This window comes from Xyrauchen texanus, chromosome 40 (genome assembly GCF_025860055.1).
Source record: "Xyrauchen texanus isolate HMW12.3.18 chromosome 40, RBS_HiC_50CHRs, whole genome shotgun sequence".
Lineage (NCBI taxonomy): Eukaryota > Metazoa > Chordata > Actinopteri > Cypriniformes > Catostomidae > Xyrauchen > Xyrauchen texanus.
The window spans coordinates 29382490-29408751 of NC_068315.1; the positions used below are offsets into that span (position 1 = coordinate 29382490).

General features: G+C 42.4%; 1 protein-coding gene across 1 annotated transcript in view; it reads right to left on the minus strand.

Annotated features, from left to right (window-relative positions):
* pcdh15b (protocadherin-related 15b) overlaps window positions 1-26262 on the minus strand; it is a 314409-nt gene that overhangs the window by 220706 nt on the left and 67441 nt on the right. Inside the window, exons 11-13 of the mRNA XM_052112379.1 lie at window positions 25610-25744; window positions 8027-8176; window positions 6837-7030 (exon numbers count right to left, since the gene is read on the minus strand). Coding sequence (XP_051968339.1) covers window positions 6837-7030; window positions 8027-8176; window positions 25610-25744 — 479 coding nt within the window. The remainder of the gene's footprint in view (window positions 1-6836; window positions 7031-8026; window positions 8177-25609; window positions 25745-26262) is intronic.

Here is a 26262-nt window from a genome sequence, read left to right on the forward strand (position 1 = left end):
AAGGCCTGTTGCCACTTTGAAAATAGTTCCAAAACTACTTTACTAATAGTTTCAAAGCCGTTCGTCCAGTCGGAACGAAACCACCAAAATAAGAAGCGTCATTAGTACATTTCTTAATATATAAGCGAACAGGGCAAAATTTTGCTCGTAACTGCCAAAAACAGGCCAATGATTTTTAAAAGTGGTCTCTGCTTTTACATAAATTGATATAACTCTTAAGTGAAATTAGATATTTTAACCAAACTTAACACACTTATATAAGGGCTCAACGTGAGAACACACAGAAAACATTGTAGGGATTTGTGGTGCTATAACAGGGAACAATATGAAAGTGGCTCTAATCTTGAGAAAAATGGTCATAGAAGTTTTTTTTTTTTTTTTTTTATCTTTAACTCCCACAGCATTCATCAGAATTCTAACTTAAAATGTGTCACGATGCTTTTTCGCTGCTCATGCTGCCGATAATTGGCTGTATTGCTGCTTGCAGCTATATTTATTATTATTTAGGCTATCTTTACAATTGCATTTATGATCTAATTTGTATGGGAATTTATGCACCTGTAGTTAGAATCAGAATCAAAATGAGCTTTATTGCCAAGTATGCTTACACACAAGGAATTTGTCATGGCGACATAAGCTTCCAGTGCAAGAGAATGCAACGCATATACAAACATACACATTTAAACATATATACGTATAGTGACCAAAAGAAAAACTTATAACAGATAAAAAATGAGAAATATAAAAGTGCAATAATGTTGTTAGAATATTTTCTATACAGATAAACAGCTTTGTGCAGGTGATGCAATGTCTTGAAGAAGAGGTAGGAACGGATGTATTTAACATTGCACTTGGTTGTATTGACCAAAGGAATGTATTTGGTGGCAGTTTTAAATGTTCATGAGGTGGATGGCCTGAGGGAAAACATTAGCGCCAGCCAGAAAAGAACAGTTGGAAGAGGAAGTGTGCTGAATGAATGGGGTCAAGATCGATTTTATCTGCCCTTTTCATCACTCTGGATGTGTACAGTTCTAGCAGGGTGGGTAGGGGACTACTAATAATCCTCTCAGCAGTCCAAACTATCTTTTGAAATCTTCTGATGTCTGACTTGGTAGCTGAACCAAACCAGACAGTTATAGAAGTGCAGAAGACAGACTCAATGACTGCAAAGTAGAACTGTATCAGCCGTGCCTATGGCAGGATGAACTTCCTCAACTAGCAAAGGAAGTACAACCTCTGCTGGGCCTTTTTCACAATGGAGTCAATGTGAGTCTCCCACTTCAGGTCCTGTGAGATGGAAGATCCCAGGAACCTGCATGACTTCACAGCTGCCACAGTGCTGTTCAGAATGGTGAGTGGGGTCAATGTTGGGGTGTTCCTTTTAAAGTCCACTATCATCTCCACTGTTTGAGAGCCAGCTGTCATAGAGTGATTTTTAAGTCACTGCTAAAGAGGCCGGTTGAAAAGTTGGAGAGCGTAAAATGTCTGAATTTGTATTTATTTATTTATTTATTCATTCATTCATTACCACATCATTATTTTGATTATATTTTCGTTTCATTTGAAGGTTCTGAGGTCCTCTCTGTTTTTTGCACCGGCATGCGTTTGCAATTTCACCAAACCCAACTGTGCCTAGACTTAGTGCATGCTTGCAAGAATATACCAACGATTCATAGCAATGCCCATAGACTTTTCACGTATGACTAACCGCATAGCATTGCGCTAAGCAATAGCACTCTTAAAATAGGCCCTGGATTGTCTTAAACAAGCATACATAAACATCATAAATAAAAAGCACTGAAGGTGCAGTGTCTCTGATCTGAGCACTTCTGTAAATACACATCAAGAAATGACAAATAATAGCCTTTCTTTGGCTTCTTTTCTTCACATTAAGTTCAAAACTCACCTGGTACTATTCAAAGTTTTATGGCACACTGTATCAAGGCACTCATCAATGTGTGTGAAATTGCAATTGCAACATATTGGGGTGTGTTTTCAGTTTGGAAAAGCTTCAATATGGTGGGTTTCAAAAGAAGGATTTGATGCCAACGCACTCATAAAACTTTGAAATAGGGAAAAAAAGAGATGAAAATAACTATCTGGTTCTCATGAGCTGAACAGCCATCTGCCCAAAAACATATAATAACACACCTGCTGCCTCTGGCTTCAACCATAAACCTTTCATTAAAAACTCCATAAAATAGCAACACTCTTCCAATTAGTATTACTCTTTGGGGAATAACTTTCACTTTAGCTATAGATTCTGTTTTTTTTTTTTGCATATTGGATGCTTTCGAAAGTGTCTCAGTTAAAGGTATAATTCAACAAAAATACTAATTTGTCTATTTTTACCAGCCCTCGCCGATTCCAAACCCATGTGCTGATATTTTTCTTCTTATATCTTATTTTATTTTGATTTTTTTTACTTATTTATATATTTATTTATTTATATATTTTTGCACAGACCATATCTGTGCAGCTCACCAAAAAAATTATGGGATTTTCATTTTTGGGTGAACTATTCTTTTAAAACTGAGCAACAAATACAAAGTAAAACAATACAATTCCTGCATCCACATGCGCCAGATTCCATTTCAGCTTCATTCTGCTGTATTGATCCTGTGGTCAACAAGAATTACAGAGCACAGTGGCTAGTATGAATTGGGCAGGAGTGGAGGTGGCGGCAATTAGACAGAAAAGCCCTTAATTTCCGCTCTTCCAAGTGTCAGGTGGACAAGAGCTGGGGACATAATCTGCAGAGTGTTCTTTACGATATTTCCGAAGCAAAATCTGTCCCCCTGTGGCATTGAATATATTGAACACTGTGAGGTTGACTCAAGGGCTGGGTTATATCAAGTATTGAATATATAAAATCTATTTGAATTGTTTGTGAAATATTTTTGTGACCCACTGCATCATTTTGAGTCACACTGGCCCAGAATCATGAGTGTCATGTACTAAAGTGAAAAAAGGGCATTATTTGGCATTTTTAACATAGGCATTTGCCTATTTCTGAAAATTTGACTAAAGTTTCCATGAACTGTAAATGCACATTATCTTGAGGTAGCCCCCCTTTTTGTCATGGAGCAGCTGAATGACCTCTTTGCTTCGGGGAGAGTTGTATTTGCTGTAATAAAGCAATTGTACATTATGATATTAAATGCTGCCAGGAGATGTCGCAGAATAAGTGAAATGTCTCACACAATGAGGGCTCAAATGGCTGTTTTCATTCGCCGACAGCCTCCATATAACCTAGGAGTTCAGGTAGATTTTGAGGTCCCACTTTAACGACGAACTGTGGGTGAAGCAATTTCGTTTAACTAGAGCTACGTTTGAAGAATTGTGTGCCATGGTGGGGCCTTTCGTTGAGCCAATCACGTCAAGCTCTCGCACACCTATACCATCCAATGGGCGCGTTGCCATCGCATTTTACAAATTGTCATATACACCATCGTTTGAGCAAATAAGACGTTTTCATCCATTTAAAGCACATTTTAATTCATGCTAATAAAATATACATAAAAATAATTGAGTGGAAACGCAGCTATATATATATATATGTGTGTGTGTGTTTCTACTCTGAAATTGGTTGTATCCACTGCATCTGTTGTTGCATCTTTAAAAGTGTTTTTATAATTTTTTTAATTTAGCAATATCTTCTCTACAGTTTACATTAAATGAGAGATGATCATTTCAGCCAATTGCATTGCAACTTTTGAAGGGATAGTTCACCCCGATATGAAAATTCTCTCATCATTTCCTCACCCTCCAGATGTGTTTGACTGTCTTTCTTCTGTAGAACACAAACATTTTTAGAAGAATGTCTCAGCTCTGTAGGTCCACACAATTCTAGTGAATTGTGTACAGAACTTTGAAGCTCCAAAAAGCAAAAGAGGGCAGCATAAAAGTAATCCATACAACTCCAGTGGTTAAATCCATGTCTGCAGAAGCCATATGATAGGTGTGGGTGAGAAACAGATCAATATTAAAGTCAAATTTTTTCTATCAATCTCCACTTTATGGTCCATTTGCATTCGTTGTGAACATATATATTGATCTGTTTCTCTCACACACCTATCACATTGCTTTATAATACGTGGCTTTAACCACCAGAGTTGTATCGATTACTTTTATGTTGCCTTTAAGTCCTTTTTGGAGCTTCAAATTTCTGGCCACCATTCACTTGCATTGTACGGACCCCCCCCCCCCCAAAAAAAGAAAGCCCATTGTGACTTCCAACTCATTTAGAAAGAGCGAGTCACTTTGTAAACATGGCACATTTCAGTTAAAGTGCCATCATTTATTCATCCTTACAAAAATGCATAAACAATCATTTTGGAGACAAAATAAAAGCAACATTGTGATTATCGCAGTGATTTCAATGTGCTTTGTATTTGGCTATTACGTTTTCTAATTGTCCTAAGAGTAGGCACTGGAAGTTTGATCCGTTTCAAATGATTGAAATGAATTCAAAAATCTAATTAACTATTCTCTTGCATAACCACTCAAACTTGTTCACAGAATTCTCAGTATGACAAAACAAATAAATAAATAAATTACATTTTGGCAAATATTACTGTTTATTACTTTGTTTTATTAATATTGTTTATCAATATCATTATTTCTTGCTTCTACCATTAAGTGTGGTACCATTAAGTATTTGTCAGCAAAGGTTGTATAATTGATTGAAGCCATATAAGAACACACACATAATAAGGTATTTAATGAATATCATCAAAATGATGAAAAATATCAAGATACATTTTTTTTTTATAAAGGTAAAAATAATAAAATACAGTACTGTGAAAAAAGTTTTAGGCACTTAGTGAGGAAGTCTTAAAAAATAATGGCATAAATATTTTTCATTTATCAATTAGTGTCATACTAAGTGCAGTAAAAATAAAAAAGCTAAATCAATCTTTTATATGACAACATTTGCCTTCAAAACAGCACCAATTCTCCTTAGACCTGGACACTGATAGAATCAGTCTATTTAGTCTTAATTGTTTCTGTCTCTTCATGTAATCCCAGACTGACTCACTGATGTTGAGATCCAGGCTCTCAGTGAGAAAATACCATCTGTTGTAGGGATTCTTGTTCTTCTATTCAATTTCATTTGCAAAGGAAATGTTGAAATCTAAAATATATATTTCTTATTTATACACTAATGTAAAACAGTTAAAGGATGGGCAAGGAGGAGGCGAGAACCGGCTTGTCAACATAAATAATAATTTAATAAGAAACTTCAAACACAACATAAACAACCACACATGCGGACATGCCCGTAATTCTCTCTCTCTCTCGAACAATCGTCACCGGCCGCCTTTATCCCTCGTGCACCGCATCAGGCCGATTGGGGAACGGGCGCGCGATATTCCGACCCGGCCGAGCCCCCCTCCGCTCCACAACTAAAATTTCCAATGTGCACTTATATACAGTACTGTGCAAAAGTCTTATTTGTAAGTTATATATAAAATATTATACTATTTATATCAGTATTATATTAATTAATATAAATGTTTATATTTATTTATTTATATATATATATATATGCGCGCACACACACACACACACAACAGTTAGTTTCAGAACTACAATCTGATTGGACGAGAGACAATCCATGAGCACTGATGGTCTGACACCATCAGCACACTGATGCTTCACTCTGTGTGTATCACTCCGCTTGTGTTCATGCCATTCTAAACAAAAGTGTAAGAGCAGTGCATATGTGTTAAGAGCTACTGTTTGTCTTTTTTTTACATTATATATGTTAGCCAGAAGGTGGTGGAAAAAGATCATTTTCGTGTGTAATATGAGCTAGTTTGGTGACGTGAAGTGAATCCATCAGCCACTGTTTACATACAACAGCTCTTCGTGATTGCTTGTATTACTACTACTAAAGCTAGGAAATGGCTTTAAACGGCTTTAAATGAACAACTTCAGCATTCCGGTTCATCACAGCTGAGAGACACAACAGATTAATTACACAATTGGTGTTTTTTAAAATGGCAGAGGCACATTGCGGTTTCTATAGTGAATGACTCTTGCACACAGGCTACTGTGAAATAGGGTGAAATACTCCCCTTGGATGCTATATTTCCACTGAGAAAGCTGATCTTCAGAAAGGTGACAGCATCTCTGCTTGGGAGTGGAAACAGGTGATTGCACACACTCACACACTAACTCACTCAAACACTCACTCACTCATATACACATACACACACACACACACACACACACTCGCTCTCAAACACACACACACACACACACACACACACTCACTCACTCACTCACTCACTCAATCAATCACACACACACGCTCACACACACACACACACTCACACACACACACTCACTCACTCATATACACACACTCACTCATATACACACACACAAACACACACACATCCTTGTTTATCCATTAACTTTATCCATTAAGTATCATAGCACAAGCCGTGATACTATTTCTGAAGTTACATTTTTGAATTACTAACGAAGGATTGGACGCATCATTTGTTTTGAACCAGCAATGGCAGATTCTTATCTGTCACGTAATAAAGCAGTTCCATGCACAAATGCATTTTTTATGACCATACTAATTTTTTCATATTTTATTTTAAATGTACTTGTTCATTGAACTGTTGTATAGAAGCACTGTCTAAATCAGCACTGCTGTGATTACCTACGGCATGATGCTGAATCACAGCATTGCTGATGTAGGGCTATATCGCACTCTTGCTTGATATATTTAGATATAAAGCCAAGCCCTAGTTGATTGTACTGTTTTAAGGGAGATAACAATTTTTTTAAGCCCCTTGGGTTTTCAGCTGATTTACCTTCTTTGGGACATAGGGCCGTTGTCTGAGGCCCTCACCGTGAGGGCGTAGGTGCGACCCACAGTCAGGTTGACACCAGGCACCACAGTGATCAGTCCCGAGCAGTCATTGATGCTGAAGTGTCCCTGATCCCCCGCCAGGATTTCGTAGCTTACTTGCCCATTGGGACCCTCATCAGCATCTACTGCTGTCAGCTGAAATTATTATTGATGCTGTCATTTTGCATTCAAGGTATTACTAACAAAGCAATACATGTGAATACAAATAAAATGCATAAATACATACAGTACCGTGCAAAGTTTTAGGCCACTAGTGAAACATGTTGCTTAGTTAGGATTCCTTAAAAATAATGCCATAAATAGGTTTCATTTATCAATGTATGTCAAACAAAGTCCAGTCAACATAAAAAAAAATGCTTAATCAATATTCGGTGTGACCACATTTGCCTTTAAAACAGCACCAAGGTACACCTGGACACAGTTTCTCTTGGTTGTTGGCAGATATGATGTTCCACAGTTCTTCTATCTATTTAGGATGTCTCAATTATTTCTGTCTCTTTATGTAATCTCAGACAGACAAAACGTTCAGTGGGGGGCTCTTTTGGGGGCCATGCCATCTGTTGCAGGGCTCCCTGTTCTTCTAGTCTAATCTTTTCTATTTGCAAAAGAATGTTTAGTCATCAAAAATGAATATTTCCTATTGACACACTAAAGCTGAAGATATAAGTAACCATGTTTGTGAACCATCTTATGTGCCTAAGACCTTTGCACAGCACTGTACATACAAATAAACATTGCATTACTATAACAGTAATGATAATGTAAAAAGAATCCCCATTGACAATAATGTGAATTACCAAAATAAATAAAATAGAAAACAAATAAATATAAAACAACAACAATAATAATAATAATAATAATAATAATAATAATAAAGTAAAACATACAAACAATTTACCCTAATGACATTATCTGGGATGCAAAATTGCTTACAATAATTTCATAATGCAAATATTCTTAAATGCTCCTGAAATGCAAAATGTAATGTCAATTTGTTAGTATGTTTCCAGTCAAGATGAAGACTAAACAGAGATCTGAGCAATTATCCCAGCAACATGACCCTCATAAACTACAGCTATTAATTGAAATGAGTGGATTAATGGCGCAAAAAGGGAGTAAGTTAATGATTACCTGTAGGACTGTGTCCCCGGGCAGCATGTCTGTGTACACATTGATGCTGTATGAGACATTGGGGAAGGTGGGCGTGTTGTCATTGGCATCGATTACAGTGATATTAACAGTGACTGGAGAGCTCTCCTGAACTCCATCTGATGCAATCATCTATAGACAGAAGGGAGTAATGAAACCATTAAATATCAGACCGAGGTTGAGACACAGATGGTCGTGGTGTAATTGTGGTGTCCATTCAGATACACTTTACATAAACAGAAAAAAGGGCAAAAACAGGAAAACTTATTAGGAAAAAACACATTTATCAATACATTTATGACTAGGGTAATCCATTTAACACATTAATTTACTACAATAAATTTAGCAAAATTACAAAAAATAAATAAAATAATTCATTCATTTTTCACGCAATGATAAACATGATATCTACATATGTGGAAAATATGGAAAAAACATTAGTTATTTTTAATAATAAAGATATTTTCATTAACATTATTAAATGTATTCCTATAGATTTATTGTACATTTTCACAATGCAAATGAATGGGTTCATCCAAAATCTGAAAAATGCTGCTTTCAGAGGATTTATATTGAGTTAGGATGAAAATAAGGTTAATTTCACACTCTTCTGAGACCAGTGCAGACAGACAGCACACTGGAGCTTAAGTCATTCACTAAATTGGGACCCCCAATAAGAGGTTTCATGGACGATCTCACTGTAACAACCACAATCCATGTGGAGGCGAGGTGGGTGCTAACAGTGCTTGAACGCATGACATACAGAGACTCCCAGGATGAACAAGTCAGACATGCAGGCATTAATACAAGATTAGGACGCAAGTGGGTAGCCGACACCTCTGTCACACAAGCTGAAAGTATGCTGAAGCTACGTGGCAATATTAGAATGCCACGCACAGGGAACCAGGGCCTCGGAACTTCCCATTTCCAATAGTGGAAGACAGATACCAAGGAGAGAAGAACCTTGATCCAAGAAGAAGTACGGTATCTGGAGGAGGAAGGACGAGGATCAAGGGCTGTGGAGCTACCATCCCAGGGAGCCTGGACCAAATGGGACCTTCCCAAGAGGAAAAAACATGGGTGGATCTATGGAAACTGGAGCCTTTCCGCATCTCCTTCTTGCTGCAATCGGTTTATGACACGCTCCCAACTCCAACAAACTTGCACAAGTGGGGTAAGAGAGAGGACCCACTATGCAAGCTTTGAGGAGAGGGGCACCTTGGCGCACATCTTGTCAGGGTGTAAAACAACACTCACCCAGGGAAGATACAGACAGTGCCATGATAAGGTGCTCATGCCGCTTGCTAACACCCTGGAGCAGGAGAGATGCAAGAAACGCCAAACACACAGGAAACCAACACCATTGATCAAGTTTGTGAGAGTGGGAGAAAAGCCATTAACCACAGTAAGAACAACAAACAACCTATTAAAAAAGGCCCAAACATGGGATATGATGGTAGACCTGAGAGGAAGGCTGCAGTTCCCCCAGGTCGTCCAAACAAACCTAAGGCCAGATGCAGTACTGTGGTCTGAGGAGAAGAAGATCATCACCCTGATCGAACTTACAGTCCCATGGGAAGAAGGGTGCGACCAAACCTTTGAAAGAGAGGGTGCCAAATACCAGGATATTTTGCAAGACTGTCAGGAGAAAGGATGTGTGGCTGTTCCCAGTCGAGGTTGGCTATAGAGGATTCCCTGCCCAGTCAGTATGGAGAATATTCACAACCATTGGAATGACAGGAAAGGAGAGGAAGACAGCAGCTCGCAGGATGGGGGGGCATCAGAAAGAGCCTCTTGCTGGCTATGGAACAGGAGAGAGGAGACAAGCTGGAAGCCAGGAGGAGTTGGGCAGTGATTTGGCCACCACTGCCGACCCACCAACAGGAGGGTGTTGCGGTTCAGGGTCGAAACACCCAATGTTTGTTGGAAACCGTCTGACGACATCAACTCCTCCTGGCCAAAGCTACATTCACAGAAGGTCAATGTAGGATAAGCATCTTTTAGATGTAATCATTCTCAAGGGAGCAAGAGAGCATCCTGTAGCTTTCTATGCAGTAAACTCCATTCACTCCTAAAATCAGACCAAAAGTTCAGTTTCTGGTTGTAAATGATGTTTGGACCAGATGCAGCAATGTTCAATGTGCTTTGTGTTGTGCTGAAAAGCAATCCTTGTTGTGTTAGCTGAGAAAGTGTGTAAAATACAAGACTTGTGTAACGTTTACCCGGTCCTCGTTTCCTCCTTGAGAAGAAAGTCAGAGGCCTTTGACACAGAGTGGTTTGTAAATTATATTCACCCTTTGCTGTATTGAAAGCACTAAAACTACCCATTACTATATGATGTTTAACCTTGTGAATTGCATTCTATTTTGTTAATTTCAAATCAGATGATTACAACACCCTCCAAAAAAGTTGGGACATTCGAGTGTTTGCCAATGTGAAACATCACCATTTCTTCTAATAACACTTTTGGGCACTGAAGACACAAGAATTTTGGTTATACAGTATAATATTCTATACTACAGTATACAATATCTTAAAGCAGAAGAGATAATAGTATCACTAAGCAGCCATTTGTATGAGACACACTAGCCTAACATGGCACAGTAGCATCACCGGCGGGACCTGAGCTCCTCTGTTCCTGTTGACGATACCAGCTGGTTTCAGTTTCCAAATGAATCAGTGCTCGGCTGGCACACAACAGAGTGCATTGAATGTTAAGTCTCGCTGCCAGTGTCCCAATAGCCATTGTTGACGTGCTAGCCGAAGAATATCCATTCATTCACTACCCCCTGTTGTACTTGTCTTGTGCCGTCATCACACACTCAGCAGATGGTCTTTTAAAAGGCAACTGCCAAAAAGAAACAGTGATGTCATGTGATCGAGATGCAGAGAAATGTTTCCTGGGTAGCTGTTACCAAGCAGCCAGGGTTGATAAGGTCTAGGGGCTCACTTTGCATAAAAAACAAACCAATACACAAACAAGTCTGATTTGCTTAAGACACTGATGTATTAAGTTTAGAAACTTTTGGTTTACATTTTACATTGATTCTGGCAGATAATTTAGGTGGTAGAGTCTGGTTTTTGAGTGTGCAGAAATTAGGGTAATGGGAGAGTATTGTGGAAAACTATAAATGAGTTTATCCTGAGCAGCAACAGTTATCTAGTGTTATGTAATGACTATATCTGTTTTAAAACATTGGGCCAATCAGATGAATCCAAGGGTGGGATAAGCATATTTACTGTACATATGGACAAGCATATTAAAGCTTAAAAGTGTAATTTCTGTGCAGAATTGCAAAAATAAACAGCCTTCCGAATACGCACCCAGTCTGCCGTGATAAAACAAACAGATAGTTCCACCCCCAACTCATGCTATTTGCTGAATCAGTGTTGTTGTGTCCAACATGACCCTACGGGAAGCCGGCATGTTGTTTCTGACAGTTCCAGTAACCTAGTAATACCCACACTGGCCACATATTACCTGTCAAGTGGAATCTCCTATTAGACATTTCTGCATTGGCTTCAGTATGTTTACCTTCACTTGTGGCGTGACAGGAAGTGTGTTGAAGTAGCTGCGTGGGAGACCTGGATTTGGATCCCTCTCCCTCTCTGTGTTCGCATAATCACAAGGACTTAAATGTCACAGAAATGACCCATTTTATACAGGCGCTCCTTCACATTGTAAAACAGCACAGACGGACAAAAAGAAAAACGCACTCAGTGCGAACGTCCCTTACTAAACTTAAAATTAAAAATTTTAAAAACGCTTAAATAAAAATTACCATGAAAATGAGCGAAAGAAAGAGAACGGGCTTAGCATGAAAACAGTACATTTCTATTTGGATTATTGTCGTTGTTTTGGCAGTACAAGGTAAATGAATGAAATAACGAAATGTTTTGAATGAAATGTGCAGCAGTAGCCTATTACATAGTAACCGGTGTGATTTCAGTGATATCTGTCATATAGTGTCGGCGCACTTGCAACCATGGTGATAAGATGGCAATCGCAAGTATTCCATTCCCCCTCCTCTAACCCTCAAAATTTCCGTCCTCCCTTCACTCTATCTATTTAATAAAATGCTAAATTGAACTCAACCAAAATAGGCATCTGGATAAACACAGTGGCCCCAAAAAGTATTTGGACACTTAAGCCACACTTACTAAATGTATGAAGTCATTGCATTACAAAATATGAAAGCAAGTGACATCTGCAAACAGCAAAAATGATCCAAGACCTTTTGTCAGAACTAACAGAGCATATATAAAGACAGTTCCCCTCAAATTCTCACAGGTGTCCTAGCAGAGTAACTTCATGTGTACTTCATCACATTAGCCATAGTCATGTCATCCATTAAGTTTGACAACATGAAAGTGCCCAAATGCTTTTTTGTCTTCATTTTGAACAGTACATCTATTGTTTAATCATTTTAAACCTATCTTCGATTTAGTAAAAATCTGAACACTATTTGGGGCTACTGTGACATTAAAACATAATTTTGCAAGGTTGGGAGAAATTATATAACTCCCTGTGATCTGAGGCACTAGTTTAGAAGCCTGTGTGACCTATGTTTAGACTGAAAGAAGTGAATTTAGGGTTTGTGACATCTACAAAGGGCAAACTTGATGCCGTAATTTGTTCTTAAAGCATCAAGACCTTGGGTGAACCATACTTGAACAAATAACAGTGGAATAGGAAATTGCTGTTGGCAGTGAGGCAGCGTTCCTCTGTTTTGAGGGGGGATCAATCTAACAGTCATGACATCATCTCAGCGACACTCAACAAAGTCTGGTGCGTCAAATCAGACACAAGCAGCATTCCTACATCACAGCTTGCTCCAGGGTGCTGCAAAGGTAGAGTCCTTCACAATGACCCCCTCGTCCCGCTCAAACAGGAATTGAAGGACGTTTACCACCAGTCAAGGTGCTTTATTATTGAAAGGCACCATTACTGATCCTGTTGTGCCATCCACATATAGCCGGTTGAGGAGGAAGGTTAGCGTGATGAAAACCTCTACACAGAAGCAGATAGAAATGCATAATGAGAGGGAAACTGTCATGTCATAGACCTTATTCAAGCTAGCGTCATCTTTGATTTTTAATGGGAATGACAACGAGCCTCTGAGGGATAGACTTACAGTCTCTTCAATGGCACAAAAGGTATAAAGCTCCTAGATCGCATCTGATTTTCCACAACTCATGCCTGGAGTTCTTTATATACTGAATGTTCTTGAATAGATATTTTATCAATGTGTTGTCCATGGAACGATCCAAAGACACTTTATACTGCAGAACATCCAATTGAAGAGACTGTACATCAATCTATCACAGCCTCGTTGTCACACCAATTAAAAATCAAAGATGGCACTAGTGTGAATAAGGTCTATTATGTGGTGGTTACATTTTTCAATAAATGCATTTACACTGGTTACTATCTTTTATGCTAGCAATGCACACAAACCAAAGCCTTCCAGTTCATAGTTAGGCTAAAATTTACTTTAAATGACGTAAACAAATGGGAAGCCTTTATATGCATTTTAATGCATTCATAATGCCACACAATACACATAGAGCCTGTATTTATGCACCTGTAAATAATCAAAACACAGATCTAAAACTACAGTAGCCCTGAACTGCACTGTAAATAAAATAAATAAATAAAATCACTAGGTGAAAAGAAAAACCAATCGGTTACCTAACATAACCTCGGTTCTCTCTAGATGAGGGAACGAGTATTGCGTAAGCTAGCTTACGCTACGGGAAAGATTAATCTTTTCTGAGATATTGAAGCCAAAAAATTATCCTTAATTTTCTATCATTTGTCAACGCAGTGCAGCAACTGCAGACCTTGAGCGGGCTAGCTAGCGAGCTCATTGGTTGCTCTGCGGCAACTGCTGCAGCCTATAGACGAACTTGGGCGAACTTGCGTCCAATGAGAGGCGTCCGCGCGCTTACTGCATCAAAGCCCGCCAAAACGGGCGTGGCTAGAGTGCATATAAGCGTAGTTCGTAGGCTGGAACCCTGGTTTTCATTGAATGAAGCGAAAGTCGCTCGTGGCGCGAAGCACGGCCGGCTACGCAATACTCGTTCCCTCATCTAGAGAGAACCGAGGTTACGTTAGGTAACCGATTCGTTCTCTTACGAGAGGTTCTGTCGTATTGCGTAAGCAAGCTTACGCTACGGGAACCCATTGTCAACGCCGTGCGCGCCAAGCATCCACTGCATGAGCCCCGGGGTGGGGGACCCGGGGAGCCCTTGTGAGTGGGGAAATAATATTTGGCCGGCAAGAGTGCGGGCCAGTGTGTGTGTAATACATAAGTACATAGTGGGAAGGGAACGACAGAGCGGCGGTGCCGGTCTGTGTGGAATGAGTCCCATCAGTGCAGCTCACCAGGGGAGCTGTAGCGTATTAAACCGCTAGTAGTTTTGCCTGCAGGGCGGGCACTTCCAGATTGTAAAATCTGACAAAGGTGGAGGGGGAAGCCCAGCCCGCTGCCACACATATGTCGTGAATGGAAATCCCGCTGGACCATGCCCACGATGGGCAGGTGGCCTGGCACGTGTGTCGCCCTCAGCGAGCGCAGGTGGCACTGGGACCAACTCAGTATGCGTTTTGTCAGATGGAAGAGGTTCCTGGATCTGGTATGCGTTTCGTCAGATGGAAGAGGTTCCTGGATCTGACACCGCCCTGACGGTTTAGGTAGGATACCACAGATCTGTTGTCCGAACGGACCAGGACGTGGTGACCCTGAATGACCGGGAGAAAGCGCACAAGCGCGTACTCGACCGCTATCATTTCCAGACAATTTATGTGAAGGAGCTTTTCCTGAACTGACCATAGGCCAAAAACCAGAGAGCCCTCGCAGACCACGCCCCAACCCGTGTTGGACGCGTCTGACGAGATGACTTTCGGCGAGATACAGCTCCCATCGTCACTCCCCGCTGATTCCATTCGGCCACTGTCCAGGGCTGCAGAGCTGAAATACAGGTCTGAGTCACCTTGATCGGCTGGCGGCCTGTGGCCCAAGCCCGGCGAGACGCGCGGGTGTTTAGCCAATGCTGAAGCGGGTGCATGCGCAGTAAACCCAGCTGAAGTACTGCTGCGGCTGAGGCCATGTAACCTAGCAGTCTCTGAAATTTTTTTAGAGGCGTGAGGCTGTTCATCTGAAAGGACGCGGCTAGTCGCTGAACACGGCGCGCGCGCTGTGTAGATAAGCGAGCCGTCATTGCCACGGAGTCTAGTTCTATTCCAAGGAAGGAAATTGCCTGACTGGGCTGTAGTGAGCTCTTGGTCCAATTGACTGCAAGACCCAAACTGTTCAGATGGCTGAGGAGAACTGTTCTGTGAGACAGAAGCTCCGTATGTGACTGTGCCATAATCAGCCAGTCATCCAAATAGTTCAGAATTCGCAAGCCCTGACTCCGCAGGGGTGCGAGCGCCACATCCATGCACTTCGTGAAAGTACGGGGTGCTAAAGACAGGCCGAACGGAAGGACGGTGTATTGATAAACCTGGCCATCGAGCTGAATCTCAAGAATGGCCTGTGACGGGATTTATCTGAATCTGAAAGTAGGCATCTTTCAGATCGAGAGAGATAAACCAGTCCCCCTGGCGCGTATGCGCGAGGAGTTTCCTGATTGTAAGCATTTTGAATGGTCTTTTTGCAAGCACCTTGTTCAAACCCTTGAGATCTAATATTGGTCTGAGGCCGCAGTCTTTCTTGGGAACAAGAAAATAACGACTGTAAAACCCCGACTCGCTCAGCGAAGGCGGCACTTTCTCTATGGCCCTTTTGCACAGAAGGTTTGCTATTTCTGAACTAAGCATGCAGGCTGCTTCCGTGTTCACAATAGTTTCGAGCCGCGCTCTGAAGCGGGGAGGGCGGCGATCGAACTGTAGCAAATAGCCCTGTTTTATTGTGCTTAACACCCATTTGGATATCCCTGGGATAGCTTCCCACGCTTTGAAGCGTAACGCTAGAGGGTGAATGGCCAAATCGCCCTGATTGCTGCACACAGCGCGCTGAACAGAATGTGTCACTCGCAGACAGCAGGGACAGGCTGTTCTGTGAGTGACTTCCCGATTGAGGTGAATGGGGAAAGAGTCACATCTGTTAAGTGATGCGCGAGCATAGTCACGGGCACGGGACTTACATACAGAGAAGTGTTTGCTGGCCGTGTGACAGAGCGGGCAGAGAATGGGCGCAGCGACGTATTCGTGAGCGCGTTTATTGACTCTAACACTCGAGCGGGCTGTGTCTGCTTTATGTGAGTGGGCTCTGATCGGGACACGGGAAGTGTAATGCTTGTGTGTAGAGGTGAACACTGGATTGTGGGCACATTTTCTACACATAAGGCTGGTCGTGTGACAGAGCTGCCAGAGAAGGGCGCGCAGCACGGATTCGTGGGCGCGTTTGTTGACTCTAACACTCGAGCGGGCTGTGTCCGCTTTATGTGAGTGGGCTCTGATAGGAACACGGGAAGTGTAATGCTTGTGTGTAGGGGTGAACACTGGATTGTGGGCACATTTTCTACACATAAGGCATGTTTGCTCTTTACAAGATTTCTTTGGGTCGCCGTGAAAGCGGCGTTTGAGTGCAGGCAAGCGGGCAGTATCACCGGCTTGTTGGCTGCTGAATCCACCACTGTAGTAGCCTGAGAGAGGGGGACTGACAGGGGCTGAAGCTTTGACGGTGGTCCGGCCGCGGCGGACTGAGCCGTCGTTTTTTCAACAAGGCTAGGAGGACTTCGGTTGCTCAGGTTTCAGCGCAACCTTAGACCGAGGACCGCGGGGGGGTGGCGGTCTGCAGCGGCTGTCTGAGCACGATCGAGGGCAGCCGCCCTGTCGATGCTGAGAAGTCTGACTTTGTTGAGCTGGGCGCTGTGAAGAGGCTCGTGCAGGAGGCTGGTCACATGGGCGGCCTGCAGAGGAGCTAGCGCGACGCAGCAGGAAGAGGTTCAAGGCTTGGGTGGCTTTCTGGACTTCTGAAAAGCGGTCAACAATGCCACTCACCGCGGAGCCGAAGAGACCGGTCGGAGAGAGCGGTGCGTTGAGGAACGTGGAGCGCTGTGCTTCTCCCATGTCGGCTAGCGTTAGCCACAGGTGTCTCTCGGTCACAGTCAGCGAGGCCATGCACTTCCCTAGAGCTTTGGCTGCAGCTTTGGTGGCGCGAAGGGCGAGGTCTGTCGTGCTTCTTAGATCTGTAACAGCCTCTGGGTGCCTGCCTTTCTCATCCCACTCCCGAGGAAGGTCCGCTTGGAGGATCTGTAAGACGGCCATGGAGTGCAGAGCAGATGCGGCTTGGCCGGCGGCGGAATAGGCGCGGCCAACATAGGCGGAAGTCGCTCTGCAGGCCTTAGACGGGAGCACTGGCTTAGACCGCCATCTCGCGGAGGGCGGGCAAAGGTGTGCTTCTACCGAATCCTCGACCGGGGGATGGAGGAGTAGCCCTTCTCGGTGGCGCCGTCCACCGGGCGAGAGGGTGGAGACGTGGGAACGGATCCTGGCCGAGAAAGGCGCTGCTCCACAACTTTGCAAGCTCAGTGTGGAGTTCGGCAGGAAGGGAGCGGCCCGGCCGCGGGTGTTGTCGCGGCGACGGCTCTGAAGAAAGCAGACGCCGAGTCTGTTGGGAGCCTGCTCAGGGGCGGTGACCACTGAGCCCGAGGCGGTCGACGGCCTGTGTGAGGAGGCGTGTTAGTTCCCTTCGACTCGGCGCGGTCCTGCTGGATTCCTGGGCCGAGGAGGAGGCGTGGGAGCCTGACCACTCCTCGCTGTCCGAAGCCATGATGGAACAGCCCTTATCCTCCGCCTCGTCCTCCGAGATGGCCGCAGTGCGGCCGCTGGGCGGCAACTGCGCGTCCCGGGGGGGCGGGGAGGGTGAGAGCGATGCTCGAGGGAGAGGCTCCGGCGAGGCAGTCTGGCGGCGCGGCAGGTTCGGTTCTGAGCGCTTCGAGTCGAGCCCGCAGAGTCGACATCGGAAGCTCCTCGCAGAGGTCGCATCCGCCTTCAGCGAGGGCGAGCTCTGCATGCCCCAGTCCAAGGCAGAGAGCGCAGATGATGTGGCGGTCTCCGCCGCTGAGAGGGGCGAGGCATGAAGCGCAAGTGGTGCGAGGCATCTTAAAAAAGACGCTCGTTACTCTTTTGTGAAGTTCGTTAAGAACTAGCTTGCTCTAAAAAAGGATACGTCGCCGGATGGCGTAGCTCGCAGGATGGCTGAAGGTGGCGGAGACGGCCGGCTTCTTCGAGCGCTGTCCAAGCTTGCTAGATGCCCCTCGAACGGCGACGCGGCTTCCAGTTCAGAGATGCGAAGAGCTTCGCTGAAGAGATGAAAATCAGGGTTCCAGCCTACGAACTACGCTTGTATGCACTCTAGCCACGCCCATTTTGGCGGGCTTTGATGCAGTAAGCGCGTGGACGCGAGTTTGCCCAAGTTCGTCTATAGGCTGCAGCAGTTGCCGCAGAGCAACCAATGAGCTCGCTAGCTAGCCCGCTCAAGGTCTGCAGTTGCTGCACTGCGTTGACAAATGATACAAAATTAAGGATAATTTTTTGGCTTCAATATCTCAGAAAAGATGAATCTTTCCCGTAGCGTAAGCTAGCTTACGCAATACGAGAGAACCTCTCGTAAGAGAACATATATTTTTTTAAATTATTAGTATTATTATTTTAAATATTGTTTCTCTATTTATTTTCTCTTTAAATGTTTATTTTCTGTCTACAATGTAGACAAACAATGTAAGGAAAAAATAAAAAATTTTTTTGGCAGAAAACAAATATTAGATATGATAATTCCAGTATCACTGCACTAGATATCAGCACTTACGAAACACCACTACTCCAATCAAGTAAGAGGAGTGGAACTGCTTCATAGAATGTGCTTACAAAAAAGGTAAGCACATATTGACAAGTAAGCGTGCCAACACGCAATTGCAGCAAATATGTTTCCATTATCCATGGAGATGCAATTGTGTAACCTTTTGTGTGGGTCATAATAATATGACCCACACTACCATAATTCCCCAGGACCTAAAAATGCCATTGTTGTTTTTCATTTATAGGCAGTTAGTGCTATAATACACTTCACTGTGTCATTATAATATATGATAGAGACTAAAATGACCATGGAAGCGCTCAGCATTGTTAATTCAAACCCATTCAAAACAAAGTCAAAAAAGGAGAAAACCATATGTCACCTAATTGAGATCCACAAACACAAATATCACAGCACAGAGATGGCACTCAAAGATAATAAATGATATATGGCTAAATTCTGATGCAGGCAAAATATCAGTGCTGGTATTAATAGATCTTAGTGCTGTATTCGACACTGTCGACCACACAATACTCCTAGACAGATTGGAAAACTGGGTAGGGGTCTCTGGGACATTCCTCAACTGGTTCAAGTCTTATCTAGATGGGAGGGGTTACTATGTGAACATACGTAACTATGAATCTGAGAGGACACCCAAGACGTGTGGAGTCCCACAAGGGGGAGACTTGGTCTTGCACCATTTCTGTTTAACCTGTATATGCTATCACTAGGTTAAATTATGAAAAAGAACCAAATTGCATACCATACCTATGCAGACGATACCCAGATTTATCTAGCCCTATTCACAGCCCCATAAACTCCCTGTGCCAGTGCCTTGAAATGAATGGTTGGATGTGCCTAAACTTCCATCAGTTAAACACCGACAAGACAGGAGTCATTGTATTTGACAACAAAGGAGAAACTCCCAAGGTCTCACATCCCTTGACTCAAGACGTCTAACGACAAAAAGTCAGGAATCTTGGTGTCATTTTGGAGAAAGTCCTTAGTTTCAGTTGTCACATCAAAGCAATGATCAAATCAGCAAACTATCATCTCAAAATATAGCCAAAATTAGATGTTTTGTTTCCAGTCAAGACTTCATGCATTCATTATCAGTAGGGTCAAATACGACAGTGGACTCCTAACCAGCCTTCCCAAAAAGACCATTAGACATCTCCAGCTCATACAGAATGCTGCTGCCAGGATTCTCACCAGAACAAAAAAATAATGAGCATATCACTCCAGTACTTAGGTCTTTACATTGGCTTCCAGTCACATTTAGAATTGATTTTAAGGTATTATTACTTGTTTATAAATCACTCAACAGCCTAGGACCTCAATACATGGCCGCAATGCTTGTTGAATATAAGCAGTCAAGTCAGACAGATATACAGAGGGTTCACTCAAAACAAAGTTTTCATTCTGTTTTATTTTATTTATTTTTATTTATTTATTTAAATAGTTTTTTATCTTGTATTTTCTTTATAATTTTGTTTTATGTAGAGCACTTTGAATTGCCATTGTGATAAAATGTGATATATAAATTAACTTGCCTTGCCTACAGTATATAACACAATTTCAAAGTCAGTGAAACATGGTGCTTTTGTGTGAATTGTGTTGCAGGTCCCTGAGAGAATAAGCTGATGGGGTCACAGTGGTTTTCAACATCCATATGGCCTGATTTAGTACTATGCCTTTTAAGCAGTGTTGCTGAATTACTAACAATAATTAGTGTCACTACTAACATAACAACACTGTTCACAATACATCCTGTGGCGGAACAACCCGACTCTCCATCTCGTCAGTGTCTCCCCACCTCTGAGGGCCGTCCTTCAGCCAGGCTCACGACGGGAGTTGGGACGCTGGGGGTTTGGAGCATGTGTAGCGGCCAACGGAGCATGTGCCTCTCGCACCATGGACCATAAAGAGGAGCGCGTGCAGTTGCTGGACCCTCCTCTGCACACTCCCCTCCTGCAAGACACCCCTTTCACTGCAAGGACGCCAGATTCCCATTTAATTTGGACACTGTCCCCCTTGGACACTCTTTTCCCCATTTTTGAACATTTTATGTTTATTATTATTATTATTTTCATATTGAGTGTCTATTTATACTAAGTGCAAATAGCCCATCTTGTTGACAAAGGCTATTTACACTAACTCCACCCACCATTGCTGAGACAAAGCTCAAGAAGTGTCAAAAGCTTGATCATTTATATATATATATATATATATATATATATATATATATATATATATATATATATATATATATATATATAATTATTGTTTACAAATATTGCCTCAGACACAAAGACTACAAGAGTGCAAATTGACTGAAATCCCAGATGCAGTTTATTGTGCTACTCCAATCCCACATCAATAATTACCAAAAGAAAAAAGTGGAACACAATATGTGACTTTTCATTAGAAAAGCTCGAAATACACATGGCTGATTCACTGAAAAATTGAATCCGATTCAAACTGCTAACCTGAGCTCCTGAGTTCAAACCCACTGTTCTTTTAGGGCGATTCATGAAAAAGATCCTGTTCAAAAGAATCATTTGTTCATGGCTCTCTCACACTGGGTTTGTTGTTGCGTGTGGTGCGGCAAGCTTGTCAGAAACAAAACAGGTCAAAAGTGGTGTGAGACACACAAGTGCACGCTCTAAAGATGTACTCAATAACTCACCAGATGATATCTGACGAAACTGCATATGAACACACACAATCCGACAGTAGCGACTAGATTTTAAATTATTGTCGGAATCAATTATTTTTGTCGCATTTGCAAACATTTTAGTCACAGTCTGGTGCCCTGTGAAGGTGGCACCAGATTAATAAATATTAATAATGACTGTGCTGACGAAGACAGAGGATCCCGGCACCGGCTGCAGTAGCGTAAAGGGATATTCAAGAAGCAAAGGGGCAGTCTGTGGAGAGTGTGTAAATGAGTGTGTGCGTTGTGGAAGTCAGGAATAGATTCATGAAATCCTCCATTTGAAGCTTAGTGAGTTGCAGAGCAACACCCAGCAGAGTAGGGCAATCTTTCTTCCGATGCGCAGGCAGAGATGAGGTATCCTCCATTGAAGATAAGCTGACACGCAGCAAACTGGAAGGTAACCACACTCTCAACATGCGGGCAGTGATGAGCAACCAAACAGATACAGAAGACAGGACCAACTAGGCAGAAAGAGTGAGTTAAGCAACTTCACATCAAACAACAATCTACCAAAGATACTGAGAACACGAAGGGATTAAGAAGGAAGTGAATTAGAGGGGTACCAGGTGCTGATAGCATGTTAATTAGTGGCATGATCAGCGTTGACCAATCCAAAAGGCATAACCAAATATTCAAAGTGCTCCCTATGAGTGTTAAAACCCAGACAAGGTGATAAGTATTGCGTAACTCCAACTTTGTCAAGATGGACGCTCCCTACAAAAGTTTAAAAGCTGAGGATATAAACGGCTGAGGATAGTGATTCTTCACCTTGATGTCATTCAGACCCCAATAATCTATACAGGGTCAAAGCGAACCATCCTTTTTCTCCATGAAGAAAAACCCCACTCCTGCTGGTGACAAGGAAGGGCGGACGAGACCGGCTGACAGAGAATTATTGATATACCTGTTCATGGCCTCCCTCTCGGGAACCGAGAACGAATACAGCCATCGCTGAGGAGGTGAGGTGCCACTAAGCAATTCAGCGTGGGACAGGCTGAACACTGTCCTAGAGTCATGGTATGTCAACGGAACTGGATAAATCCACCGAAATACAAGACTGGACAGGGATGACAGCAGAATTAAGACAAACAATAAGGAATCCAAGCAAGAACAGTGTTGGTTGACCAGTCTATGTGTGGGTTGTCCGTTATCAACCAAGGATGCCCCAACCCTACTGGTGCCGATGGAGATTGGATCAGGTAATAGGACAACTGCTTCATATGATTTCCAGAGAGGAAGGTGACAGGCTTTTGGACTGGGTGATGACAGACAGCGGCATGCCAGTGAGGGTGGTGATGGGTTCATCCAACTGGACCATAGGAAGCTGCCATTTAGAAGCCAAGTCAAAATCCATAAAGTTCTCTTCAGCTCCAGTATCCACCAGGGCTGAGACTGTGTTACAGGGAGATCCATACCGCAACTGGGCCGGGAGAATTGTCTGAAGTCCAGTGGTTTGTCCAATGAAGTTGCGCTCACCCCCTTCCTACTGATGAGCGGTGTCTTTTACCAGACAGAAAGCAGAGAGATGGCCACGTCGAGCACAATGAAAGCATAGTCCATTAATGAGGCATCACTCTTTCATCCTACGTGAGATCGGAGTTCTTACTACTTGCATGGGTTCGGTGTCAGGCTGTGATTCTGGTGGCATGGCCAAAGAAGCAGACTGGGTAGGATGGCCAGTCGCCCAGGCAGGTGGAAAGCAGCGGTGACAGCACAGGGCCAGGCGTTGAAGGACTCGGTTAGCCAGATACACCAAGTCTAAGCGTGGAGGCAGATCCAAAGATTAAATCTCATCCAGGATGTAGTTGGAAAGCCCATGCAGAAACCGATCCCACCTTCCAGTGTGGAGTGTGATCAAACAAGCCACCTTAATTGTATCCGACGGGAAAGCAGAGTGCTTAATGTGAAAAAACAAGGAACATTTTGAAAGGAAAGTGGAGATTTCTTATAAAAAATTACTTAAATATTGATCTGTTTCTCACCCACACCTATCATAATGCTTTTGATTATATGGATTTAACCACTGGAGTAGTATGGATTAATTTATGCTGCCTTTGTGTGCTTTTTTGAGCTTCAAAGTTCTTTCAGAAAGTCATACACACCTGGGATGGCATGAGGGTGAACAAATTATGAGGAAATGTTTGCTTTTGGGTGAAATATCACTTTAAGTAATTATTTTGTAACCGAGATGTAACAGTTCGATTCTGTTGTCACTGTGATTGTCCACTTACAAACAACATGAGTGTTCAACACCAAATACACTAGAGATGCATTCAAAAACAAGAGCAATATATCCAATATTAGCACCAAAAATCCATCAGTGACAAGTTATAAAGATTAGTTTACCCCTGCAAAAGAATTGCAGATCACTTAAAAGCATTTGCATGAAGGCGTCTCAACTCACTGCAGGAAAAACTGTTATTTTTCCAGTTAATACTGTTGTCATGGCAAGTACATATCTCTGATGAGCTTTTCAAGAGACTGGAAAGATTTGCATTGTATTGAGTAATTTGAGTAAAATGCAAGCATGTATGCAAGCCCGTTTGATTGACAGATCGCACGCAAGCACACATTTACTATGTATGAATGCACACGCAGACCGGCCGCCACTCTCATGACATCAGCCATGCTCAGATATTATTACTATTGTTATTATTTTAATTATTATTATTGCAACATCCTCTTGCAGTTGAATTTCCTCACTAATGTGATTCAGCAATGTAGAGAACTAGCGTAAATCCTGATGAAAATTAACATCTCATAATTCATACAGATTTGAAAGGCTGCTGATAAATGTACTGTATTTCTGATGATGATTTCATCGCATGGGCCACAAAAGATCACTCGAGGGACACGGCCCACGTGTTGAGTAGCGCTGGTGTAGGGTTTCTGAGGGACTCTATAAACAATAACAAATAAACAATAAAAATTCAGCAGTCATGGCCCTATACTGTATGTTAGTATGTAAACAAGTGTGTAATAGTACTATCTGTCACTATTTGAGCTAGAGTGCAAATAGCATCTATCGTTATTAGCACTAAGTGCAAATAGCCTCTGCCAAAAAAAACAAAAAAACAAGCGTGATCTGAAACAATGTTGTCCTTGTGTTCCGCCACCAGACAGCAATTCAGAGTAAACTCCACTTCACCTTTGAAGGAATGGAATGCCTTCAAAGCCAACATGAACCGCCATCTTGACTGTTTTGGGTTGTATGGATCACGTAACTTTGTCACATGACAAGCAAATACTTCATTGTTTTCGAATCTCTCTGTTTTTCTATTCAACACTATAATGTGAATCTGCCACTTTCAAATTCTTCCAGTAAGGTCAGTGTTTTCGAAAAGCTCTGTTTTCGCTGGACAGCGAGTATTGGCGCTGACTACCACCCCTGGAGTAGCGAGTTCGAATACAGGGTGTGCTGAGTGACTCCAGCCTGGTCTCCTAAGCAACCAAATTGGCCCTGTTGCTAGGGAGGGTAGAGTCACTTGGGGTAACCTCCTCGTGGTCGCAATTAGTGGCTCTCGCTCTCAATGGGACGTGTGGTAAGTTGTGCGTGGATCACGGAGAACAGCATGAGCCTCCACATGCTGAGTCTCAGATGTGGAGGCAACTGAGACTTGTCCTCTACCACCCGGATTGATGTGAGTAACCACGCCACCATGAGGACCTACAAAGTCATTGGGCATTCCAATTGGGCATTCCAAATTGGGGAAAAAAGGGGATAAAAAAGAAAAAAATGTGTCTACTTTTTTAGTTGGCATACTACGGTTTCGTAAAAGCAATTCCCAAACTTTTCTATTCAGAAAGAAACAATCCATCACACGCAGAGGAGACCACATGGATCGCACTTTACTCTGATCAAAATTACTTTTACCATACAGTGCAGTATACAACTTCAAAAATAACCCTCGAGTGATAAAGCAAGTAGTGTGTGGAGAAGCAAGTTTAGACAAAGTCCTTGAAGTGAAGACTGCAAGCCTCAGTGACAGAGATGGAGCTTATCAGGCTTGCCAAAGTGAGGTGGCACAAAGCCCTTACCGTGAAGGCATAACTCTGCTGCTCTTCACGGTCCACAGGCTTCAATAGTGTCAGGTAGCGTGCTATCCCACTGGGCGTCACAGCGAAGATGCTGTTGTAGTTGTCCAAAGAGATGCACACCATGGGATCTTTTGTCTGCAGTGGAAATAAATCACCATAAGAGCTCAGTGTCACAAGGCAAAGACATCAGAAGATAGAGCATGCAGGATAGATATATGGTTATGCAAATTGATAAGGATGGATAAATAACACTTAGGGGAGCTCACTAAACACATTGCAGAAACATCATTTTCTTCTTATTTATTTGTTCTAGTAACAATACTGTAACTAAACATCCCTACAACAAGATACAGTTTATTGAGAAGCACATCTGAATAAGATTAGACTTGTTTTAAGAGAATATCTCTTGAATTATGTTTATTTTTCTTACCCCACTGGCAAATTGATATTTCCCTGTCTCAAAAACAAATCTACTAAAATGTAGAGGTTTGTGAGAGGTTTGAGCTACAATAATAAAAAAAAAAACATTACACAAGACACTTGATTCGGGATATTTTCTCTGAAACCAAATCTTATTGATTACACAATTCTGCTTCTCAAGTAAACGTATCTTGTTTTGAGGACTTTCAAGATATTTGTTTCATAAAACACAA